The sequence below is a fragment of the Salvia splendens genome, chromosome 15 (assembly GCF_004379255.2).
Source record: "Salvia splendens isolate huo1 chromosome 15, SspV2, whole genome shotgun sequence".
NCBI lineage: Eukaryota > Viridiplantae > Streptophyta > Magnoliopsida > Lamiales > Lamiaceae > Salvia > Salvia splendens.
Window position 1 is genome coordinate 2208825 of NC_056046.1, and position 24976 is coordinate 2233800.

Below are 24976 nucleotides of genomic sequence, written 5' to 3' on the forward strand. Positions count from 1 at the left end.
CGGCCAAGGTCCCGGGGTCCGGCCTGGCCAGCGTTAAGTGTTCCCGGGCTGCAACGAACGCGTCCCGGCCCAGCGTTAGATACTCTTCGGGCCGGGCCGCAAGTCCCCAAAAATGTAATTTTTTTTTTCGAATTTTTGTCTATAAATACTGAACATTTGGCTACCATTCTTCCGCACTTTACCCTTTTCAATCCTCTTGTATTCTCATATTTTCGGCTTCTATGAAGTGGTTTAACAGCGATGAACGTCAGATGAACGAGTTCGTCAACGCCAACAATTGGTACTTGCCGCCATCACCCCCATCGCATACGACGCCTAGTCCGGGGGTGGCTAGCAACATCGACATAACATCGTCAGTTAGCACTGATGAGTACGAGATCAGTGATATGGAGCCCGCTGAAGGGAGGGGCAAGGGCAAGGTTGCGGATGATGATGGGCCGAAGAAGTGTAGTCCGCACGAGACATTGTGGCTAGCCAAGAATTTCGTCGACGTCTCCGAGGATCCTATCATCGGCAACCAGCAGAGCGACAAGGTGTTCTGGCAGCGGATTGAGGAGAAGTACAACGCTGGTCGTCCTAGAGGGTCGTTCGAGCGTAGCTACGTGAAGCTGCGCAAGTATTGGAGTCGGGTCCAGAAGGAGATGAACAAGTGGAATGGCAAGTGGACCAACATAATCCGGATGTGGCCGAGCGGGCATAGCGAGATGGACCTCGTGGAGAAGGCCAAGGCGAAGTTCTTCGCTGACGGGAAGAAGCACTTCAAGTACTTCGACGTTTGGAAGATTGTCGAGAAGAGCCCGAAGTACACCGGTGGGGCTGAACCGACGGCAAGTGGGGCGCCGAAGAGAACCAAAGTTTCCGTCCCCGGAAACTACTGAACAATGTATTTTCCCGGTTTGAGTTGTTTAACGTATTGCATTTACGAGTAAAAATAGGTTGAAGTTGTGAATAGTGTAATTTATTAGTTGTGGCCCGAGTTGAGGCCTGCAGAGTTAGAGCAGTTGTGGCATGTGACTCAAATTTAGAGGAATGATAACGTGGAGGGGAATTGAAGCCTGAATCTGAGCTAGGGTTAAGGATGCTCTAAATCCTAATAATTATAGATCAGACAAAAGATTTAAGTAGAGGAAGGCAGTTTCCACTTTTTGTCTCTGCAAACCATAATTTTAACAGCAAATTTACGGCCTTTCTAACAGCCCCGTGTTGTTTCTTTTCCAATTTTTACCATGCGTGGTATCTGCTGTCATTATTGGGTAAATCCCAAAAGCAAGCGAGCGTGCGGATGCGATCCGACGGTCCCAGATCACCCGAGTTTGATCTAACCGGTACGATGGATGACACGTCTGCATCAACGATGCTCAGCGGCGTCGTATTGTTGAGTTGACTACGGTCCACGGTTATAATTAAAGTGTTTGACCATACGAAGCTTTTCGGCCATGTTTTAGACATCCTAAACCTGTGGTACGATCCTTGTAATTAAATAATACTATTAGTATTAATCTTTTTTTAATCAAAAATTGAAGATAAAACTGTAATGATCAATGATGATTCGGTAGTACTTATAACGTTAATGAAATTAGTCATATTTGAATAGATATTAAGTTTTTTTCATGAATTAACTCCGTTTTTTTTGGGTGACGACCCTTTATTAAATCAGATTATCCACCTATAATTAATATCCATGGCAATGTGCATGCAACTTCACTTTTCCTAATTTACAAATTCTATTTTTCCTTGTCTCCTCTATATAAAAGTGGATAATTCTCCCTCCTTATAAGGTCTTTTAAAGGAGTGAGTGATCCATTTCTAAGACTCCAATTATGCATTATATTTAAATTGTTTGTTTATCTATTTATTTTACACTGAGTAAATGTTACCCAATACGTACCTCACTACCAACCATGCGGTAACCATCATCGTAAAAAAGTACAAGAGATATAGTAGAAAGCAATTCCAAAAATATTTCTCTTAACTATATAAGGTGTGACAAAAGAAGATGGAGAAGAATAGTTGGGGGCAAAAACTTAAGGAAATGAATGATTTTAACCTTATCGTTTGTGACCCACAAAATGAGTGGAATTGACAAATGACAAGACAATATTAGGTGCACTTTTTAATACTATGATTTTTATTGAAAGTGTTTTAATACGTGTTTAAGGCACGCGTCGATATTTTATGAATTCACAAAACATTAGTACTTTAATTATCATCAACCACGTTTCTTCACATTTTTGGAAAAAATAAGAGTTAATTTATTTGAGAGGATTTATCCATAAACAAAAGAAAGGGAATAACTTGCTCAAATGGGAGGTTAAATATTACTCGTACTAGTAATTAATTATAATGGTTATAATAGATGAAGTTGGACGTTTTGAAGATTCTGTGTAAAACGAATTTCATATAGGTGTATTTTCTGTAAAGATGATGTGAAGAAATTGAGTGTTCTAAATACTAGTATGATTAAAATAACAGTCATATTTTCAGAAAAAAATATGTAGATCCAAATAATTTCAACCAATATTGCATCAATGCAAAATGTAAATTATTCACCCGTCTGATAAAATGAGTCGTCTAAGTACCTGAAAATTAACAATTCCTCTCGTGTTTAAGGAAATGAATTAGGAATTAAGAAAGGATATTATAAATTGCTGTGTATAAATTCTGAAGAGTTTTTTTAGTACAATATCTATATATATAAACGAACTTGGATATAGAATTAAGTTTCCAAAATGATACTATTAATCTCAGTTCAAGTATTTAGAAGAAATCTAATAGAAAAAAAATTCAAGATTGTGATGATGTGAAAATTGAGAATAATTTTGAAAATAATATCTTTTGAAGTAGGAGTGGAATGAGCACTAAATAAGAGGAATATGGAATAATCGGCGTTTTTTCTAATATTAAAGAGTCAACTAATTCACATTTGACATTTTCAACAATTTATTGAGATAGTGTAGTTGCAAGTTGATACCTTTTTTATAAGAATTCGATTTTTTTAATATGTATTTTTTTTAATTTTAGTGGTTGAGGGTGCAATAGTTCAAATTTCATTATGAAATTATGCAAGAAAAATAATTATACTTCAGTTTCAAAGAAAATAAGGAAAATAAAGAGTTTTGCCAGGATATGACTTTTCCAGTTTCCTCGTCCCCTTTAATAAACTAGAAATAGGAAATTTTAAATATCTTTAAACGAAAATCATTACTAAAATGTAAAATATATGAATATTTACAAGTTGATAACTATTTAGTTAATCTTGAATGGTAAATTTAGAAAACATAATTCGTGGGTCAGACGTGGTAAAAAAAATTATTCTCGATATTCAAAGGCAGAAGTAAGACGTTGTTGCCAATAGATGAAGGACGAAACAAAAGTTGGAATGGAATTACCGTACCATGTGATTTGTGACGACTCTCATGAGTTAAGAAACAATATGCTCTTAGAATAGTGAGAGAGATTGAAACAATATTTGAAACATATATAGGTTAAGAAAATTAATAAGGCATGGTTAAACAAATGATCAAATATGTTAAACAACTTGATTTTCCTTTAATAATCAAATATATAGAGATGTGATATTAGATATTTAGTTTACAATTTCAACATAAGGTCCACATGTCCGAGTGGTTAGACCCGAAATCTGTTGGGCTTTGCCTGCGCAGGTTCGAATCCTGCTGTCGACGATTGCTTTTTAAGAATTATATCAAATTATAATTTATTAATTTTATTATAATTTTTATAGAATCACATGCTTCAGTCTTCACCTTTGTAAGAAAATGAGGAGGGAGAGAGAATAATTTTGGATAGCAATATGTTTTATGAGGCTTAATTTGGGCCTTCCCAATGACACCGCAGCCCATTTATATGCTTATATGGTTTGAATCGGCCCATTATTAACAGCACATAGAATTATTACTATTCCTCATTAAGGAAAAGATATATGAACTGAAATTCATTATTTAAAGTATATGGATCATTGGAATGTATTTGATTTAAAAAAAGGTTTTGTGTAAGATCTCATCAATTTTGAACTTACATCAAGATGAGAAGGTTTCATAGAGTGTGCATAATATAGCATGAGGCTAAGTAATTCTAGATTACTATAACACAATTATGTCTACGTATAAACTTAATTCTGAAAATATGAAGTTTACATCTAGTGTTTGAGATGACATGACATATAATTTTTTTTTTTCTTGAATGGACTAGTATTAAACTCGTGACACATTAATAATTACCATTTGTCCCTTACCAATTAGGAATCGAGGTATGTGGTTTGCCTAAACCAACTAAATTTAATAGCACCTATGTATATTGAGTAGATAGCTATATTCTTTTAATGAATTCTAGGTAAGGTATAAACAACATCAATAAAGTCGATCTAGCAATAGGCTACATACCGATAATTCTTTAATTTATATTGCAGAAACCATCTTATTTTAGAAATGATGAACCAATTAAAAAGTAGATGGGCTTAAGAAAAGACGTGACAAACTGGATTGACTTCTATTGTTGCTAGACTATACGACGAGTACATGTTCTTTGTTGTTCACTGTCATGTGTTTTGCTACTTTGTTTGTTTGTTTTGTTGTTTATGTGTTTGGCTTTGTTTTGTTTTGGTTGAATTTTTATTTTTAGAATAGTTGATAGTATTTTGTTTAAACTTTGCTCGTGTGGGTTTGAACCATTTTATTTCATCAAAAAATTGTATGTCTCTTCATAATGATTAGAGTTTGCTAATAGGATAATAATTGAGCAAAAAGTGCAACATAACGTTATAACTTATAAGGTTAATCCCAATTCAAAAAATTAACGAATTTCAAGCACCGTTAAAGAATTTATGTCCCTTCATAATGATTCGAGTTTGTTATACATTTTTTTGTTGTAAAGCGAGAAGAAAAGGTTCCCTTCCGAACTTCCTTGACCCCAAATTTTATGAGTAAACATTTATAATAGGAGTATTTATTTTTCAAAGATAGGGATCCAATGAAAGAGGCCCACGCTCCAATTAATTTAATTTTTGATTAGGACAATTATTTTTGAAAAAAAACTAAAGTTCTTGTCTAATCTCACTAAAAAGTTTAGCTAGTAAAAGTATTAACCAAAAGTCGATCTAGCAACAATTATGTACCAAATAAATAGGTATTTTATGTTGATAGTGAAAACCTCGAGAAATACTTCCTGGAGCGGTCATTTAGGTATAAAGTTTGGGTGTTGGGTCAATTCATTTTTATTATATTTTTTTCTTTTTGGATATGATTATTGGTCTTATTATTATAATCCTTTCTACTTTGGTGCGCACGGTAGACCTAATTTAATCTATAGTTGTGGTATATAATTGAGCTACACATGTTGATATTACAATTAAAATTTTTACATTTGATGAATTTCATTCGAATCCTTCTAATTTACTAATTATTTATAACTTGAAAACATTTATGCATCAAATAATACAACCAAATAAATAAAATATTGATATCTTCTCAATTAAACATATCGAAATTTATCTTGTCAAGCAAAATATATATTTTGTATTTTAATTATATCATTAATATCCATAAATATATATAGTGACACACTATATCTATACACTCACGAGATAAAAAATACATGATACTCTTATATTCAAATAGAGATTGCTAGTGCAAATTTTATTATAATTCTATACCAAACAACTCATATCAAGTAGACAAGTGTAGATGGCCCTAATTAAAAATTTATAAAATAATCTTCCAATCCTTTCACAAATAAATATGCCTTACATATAAAAAGCAACACAGTAGATTACCAACAACTTTTTTTGTACTTATTTAAATATATAAGCTCAACTAGAAAATGACGGCCACCAACATAGAAAAATATAAAGCCAAGCTTTTCTTCAATTTGCTCCAAAGCTAATCTTAATCCATTATGAAAATTCAAAATAATTATGATTTGTTTTTCTTAACTTCTTAAGTAGTCTTAATAATTAAGTAAAAAGGTATTGTTAACTCCCGTTTCTTACGCCGCACATACACGCTTATAGGGTAAAAAGTCTAATTAAGCTTATATTTATAGTGCTAACAAAACATGTGGTTTCACTCCAAATTTATTATGACAAAAGTATATTATCATAAAAGTAAAATAAAAAAGTATATTATACCATTCTTTCTTAAAATAAAAAAGTAGATATAATTTCATTAATTCCTTATTTCCCCTAGTTAGCGATATTACCAAAAACGTAGTTTCGTATAAAAAATAAATTAAGTGCCCGAAATTCATAATCTTTTATTCAATTATAGAATATTTTGTCATTTATAACAACATAAAGCAATGGTAATTAAGTATCGCTATCAAATGAGCCAAGCTGCTTATCATTATAAAGAAAGAAACAGACAATTATAGATATCCAACCTAATAACCCTAGCTAAGTAATCCCACCCTCCCTAGAACAACCTAGCTTTTAAATTCATTCCCTAAACAACATTAATTACTCAATTTCAACTTACAAATACAATGTATTTTTACTAATATTGTTATGAAAAAATAGGTGAAAATAGATAATAACAATAATTAGCTAGTGAGAGTTATAGACTGCCCCGATCTAAGGAAGTCACAACCAATTTGTTTTCTGGCCTGAAAACACTCAGCATCACCTTTCTTTTGTCGGATTATATATTTTTTAAAATAAAGCTAAAGCAAGAATAATAAAATGGTCATTAATTTCAATGAAAAAAAGGACATACAAAGAGGTGGGGTTAATTAATTAACCCCACAAGTATAAAATACTCTATTTCTTGATAGTGAAATGGTGGTTTTCTTCTACTTCCACTTCTGGGAAACCAAACTCAGTTTTGAAAGGTGCACAAAATTAGGAAATAGGACAAAGTTTTGATATATTTATATCCAATTTAGAGAGAGAGAGAGGGGAAGAGGTTGTTAAAGTTTTGATTTTGGATTTTGGAGAGTTAACAAATGATGGCTGGAAACCATAATTGGTGGAGCATGAATGGCATGCATCCACAGCTTTCTTCTCAACTCATCTATGGCGCTTCCAATTCCCCCAATAATCCTTCTCCTCCCGATCTTCACCACCCGACCCCGGACTTCCCGGTTAGGTCATGGAGCCAGCTGCTTCTGTAATAACCTTTTTTTTCCCTCTCTCTTTGTGTAAATTTTTTAGCCCTAATTTTGCTGGTCATGTGTATATGAAGTGGCGGAGGATTGGGGGCGGGCGAAGAGGAGAGGTTCGGAGCGAGTCTGTTTCAGCAGCAGAAGAAGATTGAGAATTGGGAAGATCAAGTCTTGAATATGAACCCTTCTTTTTCAAGAAATGATGTGAAGCCACAGATATATGATCAAGATCAGTTTCAAGCCAATAGTGGTTGGCCACGTCAGCACCCAGTTTCCTCACCAACCTCCTGTGTAACCACCTTGAGCTTCTCCGCCTCCGCGGAGAGGAAGAAGCAGCAGCAGCAGCAGCACAACCAGGAGCATTCATCTGAGGTGAGAAGAGACTAATTTAATTAACCCTTTTTAAAAAATGTAAAAATTTATTGGAGAAAAGAGTACAGGGAGGGAGATGGGAGAGAAAGGTGAAAAATGAGAATCATTTCTTAGGATGATAATTGATGTTTAATAAAGTCTCATTATTACTCTATGGAATTAGGAATTTTTTTTGAAAAAAAAGGTGATTTGATGTGTTCAAATTAACTGGATTAGTAGTAATCTTTCCATTTAACTGATTGTTGAATTTATAATCAATTTAAGAAATTTTGTGTGAATTTTTCTTTGTGAAAAAGTGCAATAGCACGAGTACAGGTGGGGTATCTAAGAAGGCTAGGGTTCAACAGTCTTCAGCCCAACCAGCTTTGAAGGTGAGGAATCTCTCTTTTTCTCTTTTTGATGCCTTCTTTCTATCTATAATATTTATTTTATTTTTTTGCAGTTCTTGAGAATCTTAGACATAAATTTATGGGCTTAACTGCATGAGCATCAATTTGTTTATTTTATTATAATAATAATGGCATTGATGCAGGTGAGAAAGGAGAAGTTAGGGGATAGAATAACAGCTCTTCACCAACTTGTTTCTCCATTTGGGAAGGTAAATTTATTTCTCTAAATCTTACCATTTTTACATACATAATCAGTTCAATTGTTGTATTCACTGCTATATTTAACATATAATTTCCGTTTAATTAATTTACGCAACATCCTTTTTCCACATGATTTCAAGAATTGAGAATCTTTAACTATGTACATTTATAAGCTGATTAACATAAAAGTCATTAAAGTAAAACTATTTTATATCATGATTAATCAGTAAAACATCATGTATAGAGAAAAGGGGGGGGGGGGAGAGAGAGAGAGAGGCTCCTCTTGTTTGCTTTATGATATGAACTGAGCTTGTGTTTTTTTTTGAGATTAAAGAAAAGTTTCAAAGTGTTGTGGTATGTTTCTCTTTTGCAGACTGACACTGCTTCAGTCTTGTCAGAAGCCATTGGTTACATTAGATTCCTTCAGGGTCAAATTGAGGTAATCTACTCTTCCCTTTCCTCTTGCAAAACCAATTCTGTATATTTTCAAAAACATTTTACTCCATTATTTCATATCCCATATTCAAGAAAAGCAGAAAATCCATTTTTCTCTAATTGCTAGGAAATTAAGCTCAATGACACTACAACTAGGTCAAAAATCACTATTAATAGTAGTTGCTACTTGCTATCAATGTATTTTTTTTTTTGCGTCGGTCCCTGATTGAAGATCTCTCTAGTAGAGAATTTCTGATGAAGACATTTCAATGAATTATCTATTTATAACAGGAGAAAAAAACCCTAATAAACATACTTCAAAATATAACTAGAATTCTTTCCAATCTAACCAAAATATCCAATTTTAATCATATCTATATAAGCCAAAGAAATAGTAATGACTAGTAATTTTCATGTGCAGGCACTAAGCTCCCCATACATGCGCAATGCAGCAGGAAACACAGTACACCACCAACATTCTGTAAATAAGTACCCATATACACATGTGCATTTTCTTACACATTTTCCCATGCACGACCAAGATTTTTTGCACACTATTGGGAAATGTGACATCAATTTTTTATTAAAAAAACATTTTGATCAAGAAAAAATAATGAATTTTATTTTGGCAGCTGGTTCAAGAAAGGAATTCTTTGTTTCCCGAAGAGCCTTCTCAGGTATTTATGCCACCTTTATTGGATCTATCACCTCCTAAAAAGAGGCTTTAATTGGTAAAGTGAATTTATTAAGCAAAGTGCTTCGTGTAAAGAAAACATGCATTTTCTCTGCTTTATCTCAAAGTACTAATTAATTTTACTTGTTTTGAATTTCTTTGTAAATTTCGATACCAAGAAAGTGAGATGATGAAAGTTACAAAGATGGGCATTTCGCATTTCTTTTATTTTTTATTTCGTGGTTCACATTATTTATTTGTTTAATGTTTTGTAACAGTTCTTGAATGATAGTATTTCTATGGAAGGAAGAGGAGCTTCTGATCAGGTAAACTTGTCACAGTATTTATTTATTTTTCATTATTTTAGGGGAAAAATAATAATAAAATAGTAAGTACTAATGATAATACTACTAAACTGACTGAAAGAATACAATTCATTTTTAGTGATATTCTTTTGGTTTAAAATGGGAGATATTAATTATTGGTAGTGTGGTGTTACTTTATTTTCAGATACAGTAGCTAAAGAAACTAAATTTTCAATCAGATCATAAGAGGCAGTTTTGAAACTAGCAATTTGCGGAATGATTAATCTTTTGGAAGTAATAGAAAATTATGGATAATTTTCAATAAGAAAGATTTTTATTATTAAAGATTGTGTAAATTTATGGAGTCTTTCCTTAAAAGTTTCAGTTTGTAGGAAATTCATGGAGAGTTCATTACCATTTTTGGAAATCTGTAACAAATTATCAATTAATTGAATGAATAACTCACACGCATGCATTTGTGATCATATGACTAACAAAATTACCATATGCATGCACATTTTTGCTATACATCTCATGGGTTTTATATACTATATATAAAAGACTAATGCGATATGATTTGAATTAGTAATTCTTTTAATTGATATAGTACTATAAAGTTTCAAAAAATAAAATAAATAAACTAGTGTCAAAACAATTAAAATAAACACTAGTGAACAGGATACTTGATCAATTATAATATATATACTCCATATGAACTTGGTAACATACTTGATAAATTTTATACTCATAAGTTTATACTCTTGCAATTGTGAGTTAGACTACGTATTTAATTTATTTCTCAATTTTGAAAGTACATGTGCTAGAAAACAATCACATTATACTAATTATTTATCTTATCTAAAAATAAACAAAATTAATGTTCAGGATTCACAAGGTCGATCTGATTTGAGGAGTAGAGGGCTTTGCTTAGTTCCGATTTCATGCACTCAACACGTGGGAAATGAGAACGGTGCCGATTACTGGGCTCCAGCTGCGTTCGGGGGAGGCTTTTGATTTTTCAGTGAACTCTGCCGCCGTCTGCCAGCTGTAACATCAGAAGCAGTCATTCTCCAAAAACTAAGGCTGACTGCTTATGATGCTATATGTTTATATTATGTGCATGTAAACTCATCAATAGGGGAAAATTAACAAAAAATGGATTAAATATGTTTTCGAAATCCTCTCTGTAATTAACCTAAATAATATGCTATTGTATGCATGCATGCATGTTGCTTATTTATGATGTTAGCATTTTAATATATTTCGTGATTTCAAGAATATATTTTTCTATCTTTTCATTTGTCTTGTGCACTAGTTTATATATTGTTTCATTTATCGTGCACAAAAAAGTAATAATTTCAATATTTTTTAAAACAGTGTTAATCATTTCAAAATTATGTTTCATGAAAAAACATTACTTCAGAATGTGTTTTTGAAAATATATTTGAATTGCCGCATGCATATCTAGCAAATAGCTAGTATAATCAAATCATAGCTAAACTAGTAATTATCTGATTATTTAATGGTAATAGAATAAAAGGATTTCATATCTCAAATCTTGAGATAATGATTGTTGCACATCAACATTTGTCTGATCTGCTAATCTACTATTGATAACACAACTATAATGTTTGTATAGTTCTAAATAATAAGTAGTGGCAAAAATAATTGCAATAATTGATTTACGCGTTCAATTTCAGAATATAAGGCCATTCGCAACGCTGACTCTTAACCGTCTCATCTCTTAACTATTCATGGGCCCCACTGTACTTTTCACTCCATCTCTTAACTAAGAGACGACACATGCAACCCCCATCTCTTAATCATCTCATCCCTTAACTATTCATTCAATTTCATTTTTTATTTTATTTCCAACAAATTCAATTAATAAAAACACACTTCATTAAATAAAATAAAATAAAATAAAATTACAACTTAAAATTCTAAAAAAAATAAAAAAATACATAATTAAAATCCTAAAAATTAAAAATACATAATTTAATTTCTTCCGCGCACTCTACTGGTTGCCAACGTTTGCCCACAACAATTTAAATTTGGGAGAAGAATAAAAGAGATGATTTGAGATGAAAATTGGAGAGGAAAGAGAGATGATTTGAGAAGAATAAATGTGTGTTTGTGTGTGTAATGATAATGAAAGAGGAGTATCTATAGAATAAAAAAAGAAAAAAAATAACCGTTGAACGGTTATATTTTAATTTTTTAATTTTTTTTAAATCAATTTTTTTTAAAAAATGATTTATTGCGTCAACGTGACGACGCCCACTCGCGGGCCGGTGAGAGGGTGTCACGCCTAGCGCCAGCGCGCGCCACGTGGCGCTGGCGCGTGGCAAGCTGGCGCGCCAGGCGTCTCAAAGGGACGAGCATCTCGACGAGACAGGGACGAGACGGGACGCTGCAACGCGTCTCTTAACCGTCTCGTCTCAGAGAGAAGAGATAAGAGAGTGAATACATTACATTTACACGTTTCTAACTAATATTTTTCTCTATATGTAGTGTTCATAAAATAAATTGGACGATACAGAGAAGATTAACATGGCCCCTGCGCAAGGATGACAAGCATAAATCGAGAAATGGTCCAACTAAGATTAAAATACCAACGGATATTTATTTAAATTAAAAATATGCAGATGTAAGCACCTTTCCTCCACCACCATCATATACTTCAGATTTAAAATTAATATTTTTCTTTAACTAATAAAATTATAAAATCGAAAATTAATGTTTTATGTTATTAGCATTCTTCTTAAATTTCGCTATTAACAATATGACATACTATATTGAAATGAAATAGTGTAAAATGGAAGACTAACAACTCTCATACTAACAAGATAGTGTATAAATTGAGCATATTTATAAAAAAGATAAATTTTCAAATAAATCGTGAAAGATGATCAAATTGAGGATGTTAATATCATTGCGTATTTCTTTGAAAATAAGACCGATGAGATAGTTCTGAAATTTACAAACTTTGTGATTTATAATTAAGTTTTTAAAAATTTTGAATGGATCGAAATTTGACAATTTTTCGTGATTTGTATGATAATTTACCTATACAGAAATCAGTAAAAACGTCTCACAACTTTTCCCTCGTATGCGAGCAGCCCGTCCGGCCTAATTTCTTCTTCACAACGAGTCTCCCGTTGGTACAAACACCAACGAGACGGGCGAAAACCATCACACCAATTGCGGAGCGACACACATAAAATTAATGGAGTGACAGCAATGACATTGTGAAGTTATACCTTTGTTCCTAACTCATATCTACAAGGATGAAGTATAGAACTCTTACATGGAGTACTTGCTTCTAATTTGTCTGCTTTAGGCTCCACCAATCTCTGCATACCAAAAAAAAATATTGTAGTGTAACCAAAATTTAGGATTTTTTTGTAATACACGTGGGAGCAATACCACCATTGAAATATTCGATGAATATGAATTTGGAATAGAAATTTAGTACTACTATAAGTATCTTGTTTGCGTGACATGATATTCGATGTATGCACAAAATGAATATTAACGTATTCCGTTGAAAATTGCTACTAGTAAATTAATAACAAGATAATATTAGAACTATGAGTCTCAATCATTGGATTAATTTGAAATAGTATATGTATTTAAATGGAAGAATTTTTTTATCTTCTTATTATGAATTTTGTTGTTTACTTTTGATTCACTAACTTCACGACTACAATATATTTGAAATATAATGTGTACACGTTTGGTTTGATATTAACCCAAAGCTCAACTTTTGAGACACGATTCCATGTCCTATTTAACTTAAACTGAAAATTGCAGTAATGTGAATTTACAATAATAACAACAATTGACTAATTTTAATCCGATTTTTTAATCAAATAAAATGCCACATTTTAATTAATTTAGGGAGCGAAAATGATCAAAAGTGCCAAAATTCTTTTGTACAAATATTAGTAGTATGTTATAGTCTCATCCACTAACAAGAACCTGCCAAAAATTTTAAACCTTTTTTCTGTCGGAAGCATGACGTCATAAATCCATCACCTCCACAATATCATTAAAAATAACTTTAGAATTTCCCTTTGGACAATCCACTTGTTTTCCACTTGCAAAAGGGTATTCTTTCAATTTATTTTATTTTAAAGTGTACATATGTATATACAGTATTTTAACTAGGTTTAGTTAGTTGGGGTGGGGGATATGTGGCTAAGACAAAGGTCAACACAATCATCAATTCATCAAGTACTAAACTAACATACAAGATGGGCTGTCTGTTTTTGCTTTTCAAAAGGGCTTTAATCTTTCCTCATTTTTATATTTTCAATTTTTGTTGTTTTTGAAAAAAGAGAGAGTGACATCAATGGTTGATTGAGTTGGATAAAGGGTAATAATTTGTCACTTTACTTAATTTCTCTTTGGGGTTGAGCAGCAATTACACCCCAGCCATTGGATAATTGGATTCCATTAATCAACTTTGCTTCCAAGAGCCTATTTCCCATTAATCTTTTGTTATAATTTAGGGGTCCAAATACACTGCATCACTATTGGACTTTTATAATTGATTATTGATGAAAAACTGAAGATATACATAATTTTCATTGATGAAAGTAAATGGGAAGCTCCTCCATGACTTTTCAATAAATTTGTGAAATAAGACACCCATGTCAAGATTCTACCATTGGAGTGATATTCTGATAATAAATTAATACTACAAATTTTTTTAAAAAAATCAGGATAAAATTGACAAATTGAAAAAATTAGAATATAAATTGAATGAAATAATTTTCAAAGATTAAAGATAAATTTTAAAGATTGAGATAAAACTGATAAAACTACAACGAAACTTCAATATCTTTCACTATTATTAATATAGACTGATACTATAAATTTTTATAGACTAACAATAATTACAAATGAAAAATGTGTTTCGTCTAATATAATGGGTATTAAGCTAGTTTAGATATTCGAACATGCCCATTCTAGCCAATTATAGCCCAAACAAAATACATTTATATGAAGCCTATTTAACTCTTCTGAATAATAAAAACTTACAGATTTAATGTTTCAACACCCCGTAACAAATACTCCCTCCGTCCTCGAAGAATATGCACTTCGGGTTCGGCACGAGTTTTAATATAAAATTGGTAAAGTAAAAGAGAGGAGAAAAAAAGTAATTAAAGTATTGTTAGTGGAGAATGAGTCCTACCTTATTAGAGAGAAAAAACTTATCAAAATTAAAAAGTGCATATTCTTATGAGACGGAAGGAGTATTTATTTCAGTTGCTACACTTTTCTAAAATCAAGTTTGCAACAGAATGAAAAGTTCGACACTCTCGATTCATCGAGGAAGCCATTTTCCCCACCAACGAGTAGAAGGTGGCGTCAGAAGCTCAAGCATCGACGCCTTCTCCTTTGGAGTCAATGGGACTCCTCGGACGAGGTCTAGAGCCATGATATGCACATTATTCTTTCGCCTGTATCTCTTGAATGCCCATATCAACACCGCGCCACCAGTAAGTGTAAGCTGTTTTCAGATTTTGCATAATCGACAACATTAGGGAGGTAACTGGGGAGACGAACGTAAATTACAGAGCAAGTTAAGTGTGCGTCATGCTACTAACCGGTGCCAGCCATATAGCCGCTGTTTGTATATCAAATTTTGGTGTATAAAGCACTGTCTCTCCAAAATCTTCCTCCAGCTTCTTGTAGATCTCTTTGTCATTTTTACCAGACCGAATCTCATCTCGTATTAACTTACACAAACAGAGATGCAAGAGATATCAAGATCAATGTCCACAAACAAATGTATACACATTACAAAAGCCTAAAGGTTGAACCTTGTCAATTAAATGTGTTCCAAATTTGTCAGTTCCACCAAATTCAAGTCATATATCGAATTACTGTGTTTATCCGAGTGATCTACAGATGATGAAAACTTCTCTTTTAGGGGTAATTCATCAAATTTGTTTAGATCTAAAATAATAATATACCCCTCATATGATCCCTATATACATATAAATCGACCAACTTTAAATTTTAGTCATCCAGCGAAATTTAGACCAACAGCCTTTAACAGAGATGAAGCTCCAGATAAAACGTAGTAAAAATTTTCCCATCTCACAATAACATCTTAGAGAACAAGAAGCAAAAGCATGGTATGCACAGAAAAAATCAAATAACAGGCACCTTGTGGAGGAGAATGGCGATGTCAGCTTGCAAGTCTTCAATAGATTGACTACCACATTCAGTGCACCGCACGTTGTGGTTTATATTTCTGGCCCGTGCTTCAACCACTCAATCCTGTCTCACATCATCCCCATTCTCCATGAACTTTTCACCTCAATAGAACTGCTCTGTGATATGAATAAACAAAGAACACAAGTGTTTCAGCTATGCCTAAAGCCACCATTCAAAACAATGTATTCTAAAGTACAGATGCAACCATAACGAAATCAGAGCTATTGTGATGTACACACAATCAAGCTGAGGTGAGGACAGAAAAGCCATCTTTCTCGACCTTCTACTACAGCTCCAAGCCTAATAGTGAATATTGATATGATCCTCCTATCCCCTCCCCTAACCCTAAACCCCCAAACTAACACCCAGTCAGAAAATACAAGATTTCTCCATTTCCCTAGTTCGTATAAACTTTTTCTACGACTCTTTCGCTATTCAAGATACTGGCAAAGGCTAGGCATCAATCTTCAGACCAGATATCAAAGGCTAACGTATGAAATTTCTAAATTTCTACTGGCAAAGAGTTGAATTTCCAGTTCATTAAATAATGAGAAAAAATACAAGTGAGTATTCAATTCAAATGGAGGCCATTCTAGGTCGAATGCTTCAAAACTGAAACATGAATATGAAAAAAAAAGTTCTTTTCGATTGAATTTCAGATTCCATACCAATAGAACTGCTCTGTGATATGAATAAACAAAGAACACAAGTGTTTCAGCTATGCCTAAAGCCACCATTCAAAACAATGTATTCTAAAGTACAGATGCAACCATAACGAAATCAGAGCTATTGTGATGTACACACAATCAAGCTGAGGTGAGGACAGAAAAGCCATCTTTCTCGACCTTCTACTACAGCTCCAAGCCTAATAGTGAATATTGATATGATCCTCCTATCCCCTCCCCTAACCCTAAACCCCCAAACTAACACCCAGTCAGAAAATACAAGATTTCTCCATTTCCCTAGTTCGTATAAACTTTTTCTACGACTCTTTCGCTATTCAAGATACTGGCAAAGGCTAGGCATCAATCTTCAGACCAGATATCAAAGGCTAACGTATGAAATTTCTAAATTTCTACTGGCAAAGAGTTGAATTTCCAGTTCATTAAATAATGAGAAAAAATACAAGTGAGTATTCAATTCAAATGGAGGCCATTCTAGGTCGAATGCTTCAAAACTGAAACATGAATATGAAAAAAAAAGTTCTTTTCGATTGAATTTCAGATTCCATACCAATAGAACTGCTCTGTGATATGAATAAACAAAGAACACAAGTGTTTCAGCTATGCCTAAAGCCACCATTCAAAACAATGTATTCTAAAGTACAGATGCAACCATAACGAAATCAGAGCTATTGTGATGTACACACAATCAAGCTGAGGTGAGGACAGAAAAGCCATCTTTCTCGACCTTCTACTACAGCTCCAAGCCTAATAGTGAATATTGATATGATCCTCCTATCCCCTCCCCTAACCCTAAACCCCCAAACTAACACCCAGTCAGAAAATACAAGATTTCTCCATTTCCCTAGTTCGTATAAACTTTTTCTACGACTCTTTCGCTATTCAAGATACTGGCAAAGGCTAGGCATCAATCTTCAGACCAGATATCAAAGGCTAACGTATGAAATTTCTAAATTTCTACTGGCAAAGAGTTGAATTTCCAGTTCATTAAATAATGAGAAAAAATACAAGTGAGTATTCAATTCAAATGGAGGCCATTCTAGGTCGAATGCTTCAAAACTGAAACATGAATATGAAAAAAAAAGTTCTTTTCGATTGAATTTCAGATTCCATACCAAGCTAAACCAGCCAACCAAAATTACCTATACGCCTACAAAACATTCTCCAATTTGTCGTTCTTTCACAACAGAAAATCTTATTCCATAACATAAAAAATTCCAATTTCCTTTTAGGCCATCTCCAACCGATACTGTCTTAGCAAAATCATCAATAGAAATTCCAATAAGTCTAAAGAGATTAAGGCAGAAGATATCATGAAAAACCAAGCGAGTAACTCCCCAAAAATGGTGGGGAGAAAGATGGGAAGCATAGGTAGATAGAGAATTTGAGATACAGAAAAATACCTTTGATCTCTTCCCAAATTGATACTGAGAAATTGTGAGCTGAAGAATTAGATTGAGAGGGTTTAAGAATGGGGTTATACATTTATTCATTGGTTCTCAATTCTAAATCGCGGTTACGGCAACACGCTTTTTAATGTGTGGAATTAATAAGATTTTTAATTGATTTGTATTTTGCTTTTTATATGAAACTGAAAAATACATTTGGATAAATAATTTTCTGCTAGAGGTTTTGGTATTGGAAATATATGATCACATGCTTGATTGTTCTGTTACATCCCTCATTCACTCAAAATCTGAAAGATTTTCCATAATTAATTATGCATTTCATTTCTTCATGCGACGAACTAATGACTTCATTGCCAAAATAATATTTTTTTCAAAAAAATATGTGCACATTTCAACCAAATATTTTTTATAAATAGTGTGTTAAACATTCTTGCAATTCCAGCATCACATATTCTTTCAATTGCACTTCAACAAGACAAAAAAAACCATGCCTTGTTACCACAAATCCATGTCTACATTTATCGGCTCTCTTCTATTTTATTCCCTCTGCTTGACATTGACATGCTCAGTTGAATCCTTCGGCGGCATCACCCTCGACTTCTTCCACCGCGACTCGCGCCATTCGCCTTCGTACGACCCTTCCAGCACGCGTTTCCAACGCCTAAGACACGCGTTCGACCGCTCCTTGTCAAGAAAATCCTGGTTGGCGGCGGCATTGCATTCAACATCCACGAAGGCCTTAGTCGGTCCGATCAGCCGTGTGGGGTACGAGTACCTGATGAAGATCAAGGTTGGGACGCCCCCCGTCGAGCAGCTAGCCATCACTGACACGGGAAGCGACCTAACATGGATCCAATGCAAATCCTGCATACACTGCTACAACCAAACTCTAAAACTCTTCGATCCATCTCACTCATTGTCTTACCGGCCGGTCTCGTGCGGGTCCCACCATTGCACCGCATCATCCGGATCGTGCGGAAGCAAAAACACCTGCCAATACGAGTTCCACGCCGCAGACAGTTCATACAGCTATGGCGAACTTGCAACGGAAACCCTAACCTTCGACGGAGGAGTGTCCTTCCCTAACTTGGACATCGGCTGCGGTCGCGAGAACGGCTATCCTATAAGCATCAGTACCACGTCGGGGATCGTCGGCCTTGGGGCCGGCTCGACCTCCATCATAAACCGGCTCGAGACTCCAATGCCACTAGCAAGATCAGCTTTGGCAACAACGCCGTCGTGGCCAGGCCTAAAGTCGTCTCCACCCCATTACTAAGGAACTCAGCAGACACATTCCACTACCTCATATTGGAAGGACTCAGCGTTGGGAGAGAGAGGGTGTGAATGTGGACTCCTCCAACGAGGGAAACACCATCATCGACTCAGCGACGACACTGTCATTCGTCCCTGATGAGATGTACAACAGGGTGGAGGCGGCACTAAAGGACGCGGTCAAGGGAGAGCGCGTAGAGGATCCGCAAAAGGAGTTCGGGTTGTGCTATAAGAAGGGGGGTGGGTTCAGGTCACCACCACCTATCACAGCTCATTTCAAGAACGCAGACGTGGTTTTGGCACAAGAGAGCAATTTTCTTGAGGTGGAGGAAGGGATTGTTTGTTTCACACTGATGCCGTCGCATCTTGAGAATTTTGCTATCTTTGGGAATCTGCATCAGATGGATTACCAGATTGGGTTTGATCTTGAAAAGAGACAAGTCAACTTTCTGCCTACAGATTGCTCCAACTCACAATGAACCACTATGGTTTATCATGCTCAATAAAGTGCTTCTATATATGGGTTTTTATTTGTAGTATCTAGTATATGTTTCATTAATTGTTGTGGTTTTACTAATATTAGCACTATTGTGCAAGCAGCTCAATAAGATCGTGGGAAACTCAATTAGCTCTTACAACATAGTATAAGAAATTAATAATTGAATAAGCAGCTCAACATTATTACTAATGTAGCTGGAAGCTTCCAAAATGCCTCTATTGGCTCCAGAAAATGCCAACAACACAACACTTGCATCTTACTCGCAGAGCCGCTTGCCATACTAAAACTCAGCCACACTCATAGGAGAAGAACGGACACCCAAGGCAGAAAACGAATCCTCAAGTATCTAATCACACACACAGATGAAGTTGAAGATGGTGCTACCAATGTAGGTAAGCGAAAAGCTCTTGCATCAAGATCCCTGACGAGCAACAAACACGAATCATAATTTCGACCAATTTCATCTGAAAGTTTCATTAGAGCTTGAAACTTCCCATAAGTAAATAAATGTTTTCAAGTATGGCAACCAACAGAACACCAGCTCACCTAATGCCACTAATCAACTGGAATGAGTGCCATTTCGATTTCTTGCAACGACTTCCCTTTAGTTTCTATAACATTCTTCTTCACAAAGACTGCCGCCAACAAGCAAAAGGTGGCAAAAATTGTATACAAAATTTGGGGCCCCAGCATGTCCAGCAGATTCAGAAACAATAACCCAACAAAAAAATTGACCACCTGTGCATGACCATGAATGTGTGACCAAAAGAAATTAACCTCCTATAGTGATTTAGTCATACTAACTTATGCTTAGAATAAAGGGAAACGTAGGATAGCATTAGTGTGTGCACTTACCCAATGTACAGACATGCAGACAGCCATTGCCTTAGCCCTAATTCGGCTTGGTAGTATCTCTGATAGGAGCAGACCAGGGACAGGCCCAGCACCTAAAGAGAATGCCAAGACAAACCTGTACCAAAGAAGAAAGTAATCATCAGACGCACACATGAACAATTTTTATCGAAGTAGTCTATGGTTGTTCGATATTTGTCCAAAGTAGATATTGACTGCTCGATACTTTCACATCTAGATTGCGGAATGAATTTTTGGCCAATGAAAGTATAAAACTTATGTGTATGATGAGCTAGCAAGGAATCAGCTTGTTTTAGATACTCACAGCAGCATTCCACCAACAGATAAATATAAATTTTTAGAGGGAGACATAATATCACTTGCAGCAATAACTTGGAAACCAATAGCCACTACCTGAAAACAAAAAATAAAATAAACACCAATCAGAAAATGGGATAGTTGGAGAAGTATCCTATGGTCTTCAAAAATGTAATTTCATAAGAGGCAAAGATGGTGCCAAAGTTTTAGTCACAAGAAGAGGATCCGAGGATGATAATTTTACTTGCCATGCCCAAGAAACTTCCAAGAAGAAGCAGCTTCCTTCCTAATCTATCCATCAGAATCATGGCAACAATAGATCCTGAGAAAGTGATAGCGATGAGGCTATAGTTAAAGGAATAGCCAGAATATATTAGTCACCACTACTTACCTGATAAGTTTACAACTCCTATACATATGTTTCCACTATCAGAAGGCACTCCGGCACTCTTGAAAACAGTTGAAGAAAAAAAGAATACAGCGTTGATGCCAGATAGTTGTTGAAAAGCAAATAGGGCAGATCCGATGAACACCACTGCAAGAAACATCAAAAGACTTTAGCTGTGTGCGATGTGGCTATAATTAGTCCCCTTCCTTATCATTAGTTCGTTAGTCTACTCTTCACTGATGCCGATGTATAAATTATTGAATTCTTTGTATAAATTTTTGTACAATTTACTGTTCTAGGATTTGAACCCAAGATGAACACTGATTTGATATATATATAGAGAGAGAGAGAAGGTATCATGCATATTTACCTTTAAAATGACACCCATAGAGTAACTCTGAAAATTTAACAGAATCTGCCTCATCTGCTCTATTATCTGTTTTTGACAATTCTGCCATTGCAGATTTAACATGTGGTGCTCCAAAAAGCCTCTCGAGTTCCTCTTCAGTTTGAGCAATTCTTCCTCTCTAAGACAATAAATAAAAATCTAACTGAGCAGAGAAAAGAAGAAAAGACAAGCCAAATGACAGTGACACCTCTATAGCACAAGCACAACAAGCAGAACAAGTCAGAATAAGATGTGTGAAAAGTTACAATTTAACTTGAGCCACACAATTAAGCACCCAATTAGGCTGGTTTCAATTTTAGCAGTTACAAATAAATGAAAAACATCTGAAAACCTTGTAAAGCCAATATGGAGACTCTGTACAGAACTCCATCAAAATGGCCAGCAAGGTAGCAGGAATAGTAGATACCCAAAAGCAAACTCTCCACCTGCAACAACCGTTATTAAATGTAAGATGCTAAAAAAATAGGGATGCTGAAAAATCTCCTACACAGCACCGTGGAAATGATATTGCAAGAAACAGATTCCATTTGGCTGCTTTTTTACAACCACTTGAAGTAACAAACTCATGCAGCCTTTTAAGTGGGCAATATGAATGGGGGACATTTTACTAAACTATTACATTCTTATGCCATGCCGCTTACCAGCTTGGGTCATTTTTGGCAGGAATCCCGATGAGTAGAGCTGTCATAAGTCCAAGGCATGTTGCAATCTGGGTGAAACTCCCGTATGTGCCCCTCACATAAGCCGGTGAAACCTGCATAAAATAGATGACATGTACTTGAGGAACGCTCTTCTGAAGATGACAGACAGTATCTAAGTATTTTCTGAAGGCAAGGGTGAGCGTCATAGTCAGTACCTCTGACACATAGAGTGCTGCAACTGGAGGACCAAGACCCATGCCCGTTCCAACAAAGAACCTCCCAAGAAGCATACCCTCCAGGCTACTAGTTGTGGCACTGAGAGTACATTGCATAAAATTCAATTTACAAAGTAGAAATAAAATATAGCACCAGTATACAAGAACTGGAGAAGTCAAAGACAAAAAGATGTCAATTTCCTTAGTTGCTTAAGTTTTTAAAAACTTTTGCTTATACAACATGAGATGGAAAAAATACGATAAAAGAAAGTTTACCTCATGGAAGCACCAATAATCATTGGCAAAGCACATAACTGGAATGCTCTCCTACGACCAATCCCATCAGATATCCAACCACTGAATAAAGAACCAAGAAGTGCACCAGCAAGACATGTACTCACTACCAAACCTGATCAATGTAAGGACTCATCAGAGTAAGATTTCATGAGTATAGCTGATAAAAGTCTCATTTAAGATATAGGAAGTGGGAGCACCTTCAGCCAGAGTACTGCCGCTGAAGCCTAGTTTGACAGAGATACTCTCTAATGTGTCATTTACAACCCTGAATAATGCCCAGTATGTCAACAAATATGAAAAGCTCCAACAACTCTAACCTTATTGCCAAATCTCGGGAGAAAGACTTCAAAGAGATCGCACAAACCCGAGATGATATCCAAATAAGAATGATGAGATAGTTGCCACCAGAATATGTGGCAAAGGACACTTCCATGAAGGATTGCTAGTATGACCACTATGTGAGTAACCTGAAATTCCATGTGAAAAGGGAGTAAAACACTTCCATGCTTTCATCACATAAGAAACTACGTGTTGGCTACTCAATCATCATCAGACTTATGAAGTGAGGATTTCAGAATATCTCTCGTGAAAAAACTATACAAGAATATCGTGTTTTTTTATAAGAAGCTCGTAACAATGTGCTTTCTCTGAAACTACATGTCCTATCTATGCTCTAATCGTAATGATTGATACGCACATTTACAGTAAAGAAGCACTCTGTTCGCACAAAATTAAGACAACAAATAGGCTATTGTGAAACATATGCCAATCACAACTGCTATAATTAAAAATAAGAAGCAGAATTTTGAATGTTTGAACTGGCTTCTTACCTATTAATCCTTCTCTATTATAATCATAGCCATTGAGATGCTCCTTAGACGATGAACGCTTCTGCACCAAGAAGGTTTCGACGTGGCGCCCTCGCATACCTCAGTTCTACTATCGAGACCAAATCGCCCTCTGCTACATAGCATCAATCAAACATTATCAACGACAATCATCTAAAATTGAATCACACCTAATTACCTAACATTTCATAAAACATCGAAGAGAAGTAAAATTTCCACGAATATCAGTTCGAACACTAGCAACTTATTAATACGGCTCAGCAGTGGATCATCTATCTCTTCATAAATCTCGAAATCGAAAACTTGAATCTCACCATCTCACGATTTCACAACTCAAAACAAACTAATGCGAAATCTATTCCATTAAAAAATTGAATAAAAAAATCTCTAACACAATGCATCACACATCCAACCGAAAGCCGATACGAATACGCGTATCTGAATCCATACATTGCATCATATCAACAAATCGGCATGCAGAGTCCGTGTAAATTCCCCATACAAATACGTATTTCGAAAATAATGAGGATTACCTTGCAATGTTCGGCGGCGAAGACAACTGAATTGATCGAAAGTGAGGAAGAAGAAGGTGAAATGTGGGGATAGCTAACGTGCGCCGCGAGCTTGGGGTTTTCACTTTATTGAGTGAGGGAGGGAGGGGAGTGTAGTTTAAGGAAGAAGCACGAGGCCTCTAGAAAGATGCTACGAGTCAGGGAGAGACACCTGTCACTGCTGTTGGAGAGGCTACGCTCTGCTGTTGCCAGATTCGTCTGCATTCTATTATTTGCGACACGTGTGACGATTTGACATCATGATTTTCGGTGCCTTTCTTAGATTTGATTTCAGATTTATATGATTATTCTGCGATTAATTACCGACAAAGTTGTGGTTTATAAAAAGGTGACCATAAATATCCAAATTTTGTATGATAAAAAAAAATTATATTATTAGGAATTTGATATACTAATTATATATTAAAATAATAAATATAGTTAGTGGAAAAATTAAAAAGACTTTTTCATCTTCATTTTCAAATTTTTTTATATTTGAATTGCTTCTTTATTATTTTTCAAATTTAAATTAAAGTATGCATTAACTACATTTTATGGTTCAGAAAAAGTAAAAAAATTATACACAAATCATTAATATATGACCATAATATTATGCATGTTACATGTAGTATATATGCGCCCATATGTTTTAATTAAATGCATAAATAAATTGGTTTTTTTCAAATAAATCAGTTTTTGGTAATACAAAATTTGGTCACATAGATTTATTGTTAATGCGCCTTCACGTAACATACTATTGCGCAATAATATTTAAAAAGTTGGATCGATATACAACATGGTTATGTGCAGCAATGTTTAAAGAATTATCGTAGCTACTATATTCCACTTTAAAAAGAAATAAATATTTATTT

At 34.7% G+C, this 24976-nt stretch overlaps 3 protein-coding genes, 1 non-coding gene and 2 pseudogenes across 6 annotated transcripts; 4 read left to right on the forward strand and 2 right to left on the reverse strand.

The window, feature by feature from the left end:
- The first annotated feature begins 221 nt into the window (after positions 1-221).
- On the forward strand, positions 222-948 carry LOC121768618 (glutathione S-transferase T3-like). Its single transcript, XM_042165147.1, has 2 exons — positions 222-763; positions 936-948. The coding sequence occupies exons 1-2, from the start codon at positions 222-224 to the stop codon at positions 946-948; spliced, it is 555 nt and encodes a 184-aa protein (XP_042021081.1).
- Positions 949-6749: 5801 nt separating this feature from the next.
- Positions 6750-10768, forward strand: LOC121769311 (transcription factor bHLH68-like). 2 transcript variants are annotated; one of them, XM_042166076.1, is made up of 9 exons: positions 6750-7118; positions 7194-7485; positions 7782-7856; positions 8018-8083; positions 8449-8514; positions 8932-8999; positions 9143-9187; positions 9462-9509; positions 10374-10410. In XM_042166076.1, the coding sequence occupies exons 1-8, from the start codon at positions 6955-6957 to the stop codon at positions 9466-9468; spliced, it is 783 nt and encodes a 260-aa protein (XP_042022010.1). In that variant the 5' UTR covers positions 6750-6954; the 3' UTR covers positions 9469-9509; positions 10374-10410. The 2 variants fall into 2 exon arrangements, with proteins under 2 accessions (XP_042022010.1, XP_042022009.1); XM_042166075.1 differs by having other exon boundaries at positions 6754-7118; positions 8932-8991; positions 10374-10768.
- A 1221-nt stretch (positions 10769-11989) lies between these two features.
- Positions 11990-12094, forward strand: LOC121769620. The gene has a single exon (XR_006043640.1). It is a non-coding gene; the product is annotated as a U6 spliceosomal RNA (small nuclear RNA).
- Positions 12095-14392: 2298 nt separating this feature from the next.
- On the reverse strand, positions 14393-17782 carry LOC121766574 (annotated as a pseudogene).
- Positions 17783-18249: 467 nt separating this feature from the next.
- Positions 18250-19458, forward strand: LOC121768097 (annotated as a pseudogene).
- A 178-nt stretch (positions 19459-19636) lies between these two features.
- Positions 19637-24243, reverse strand: LOC121769289 (probable plastidic glucose transporter 2). 2 transcript variants are annotated; one of them, XM_042166046.1, is made up of 15 exons: positions 24087-24243; positions 23536-23665; positions 23070-23172; positions 22903-22970; positions 22685-22817; positions 22409-22508; positions 22194-22306; positions 21884-21977; positions 21514-21670; positions 21147-21290; positions 21004-21077; positions 20763-20851; positions 20441-20555; positions 20132-20323; positions 19637-20006 (listed from the first exon to the last, which is right to left on the reverse strand). In XM_042166046.1, the coding sequence occupies exons 2-14, from the start codon at positions 23630-23632 to the stop codon at positions 20141-20143; spliced, it is 1470 nt and encodes a 489-aa protein (XP_042021980.1). In that variant the 5' UTR covers positions 23633-23665; positions 24087-24243; the 3' UTR covers positions 19637-20006; positions 20132-20140. The 2 variants fall into 2 exon arrangements, with proteins under 2 accessions (XP_042021980.1, XP_042021981.1); XM_042166047.1 differs by having other exon boundaries at positions 23536-23668; positions 24087-24227.
- Positions 24244-24976: the final 733 nt, after the last annotated feature.

Coding starts and splice junctions, on each gene's coding strand:
- LOC121768618 (XM_042165147.1), top strand. CDS start 222: ATGAAGTGGTTTAACAGCGATGAACGTCAGATGAACGAGTTCGTCAAC.
- LOC121769311 (XM_042166075.1), top strand. CDS start 6,955: ATGATGGCTGGAAACCATAATTGGTGGAGCATGAATGGCATGCATCCA. Junction 7,486..7,781: donor ACCAGGAGCATTCATCTGAG/GTGAGAAGAGAC, acceptor TTTGTGAAAAAG/TGCAATAGCACGAGTACAGG. Junction 8,992..9,142: donor CAGTACACCACCAACATTCT/GTAAATAAGTAC, acceptor TTATTTTGGCAG/CTGGTTCAAGAAAGGAATTC.
- LOC121769289 (XM_042166046.1), bottom strand. CDS start 23,632: ATGCGAGGGCGCCACGTCGAAACCTTCTTGGTGCAGAAGCGTTCATCG. Junction 22,509..22,684: donor ATTATTGGTGCTTCCATGAG/GTAAACTTTCTT, acceptor ATGTACTCTCAG/TGCCACAACTAGTAGCCTGG. Junction 21,078..21,146: donor AGGAGTTGTAAACTTATCAG/GTAAGTAGTGGT, acceptor TCACTTTCTCAG/GATCTATTGTTGCCATGATT.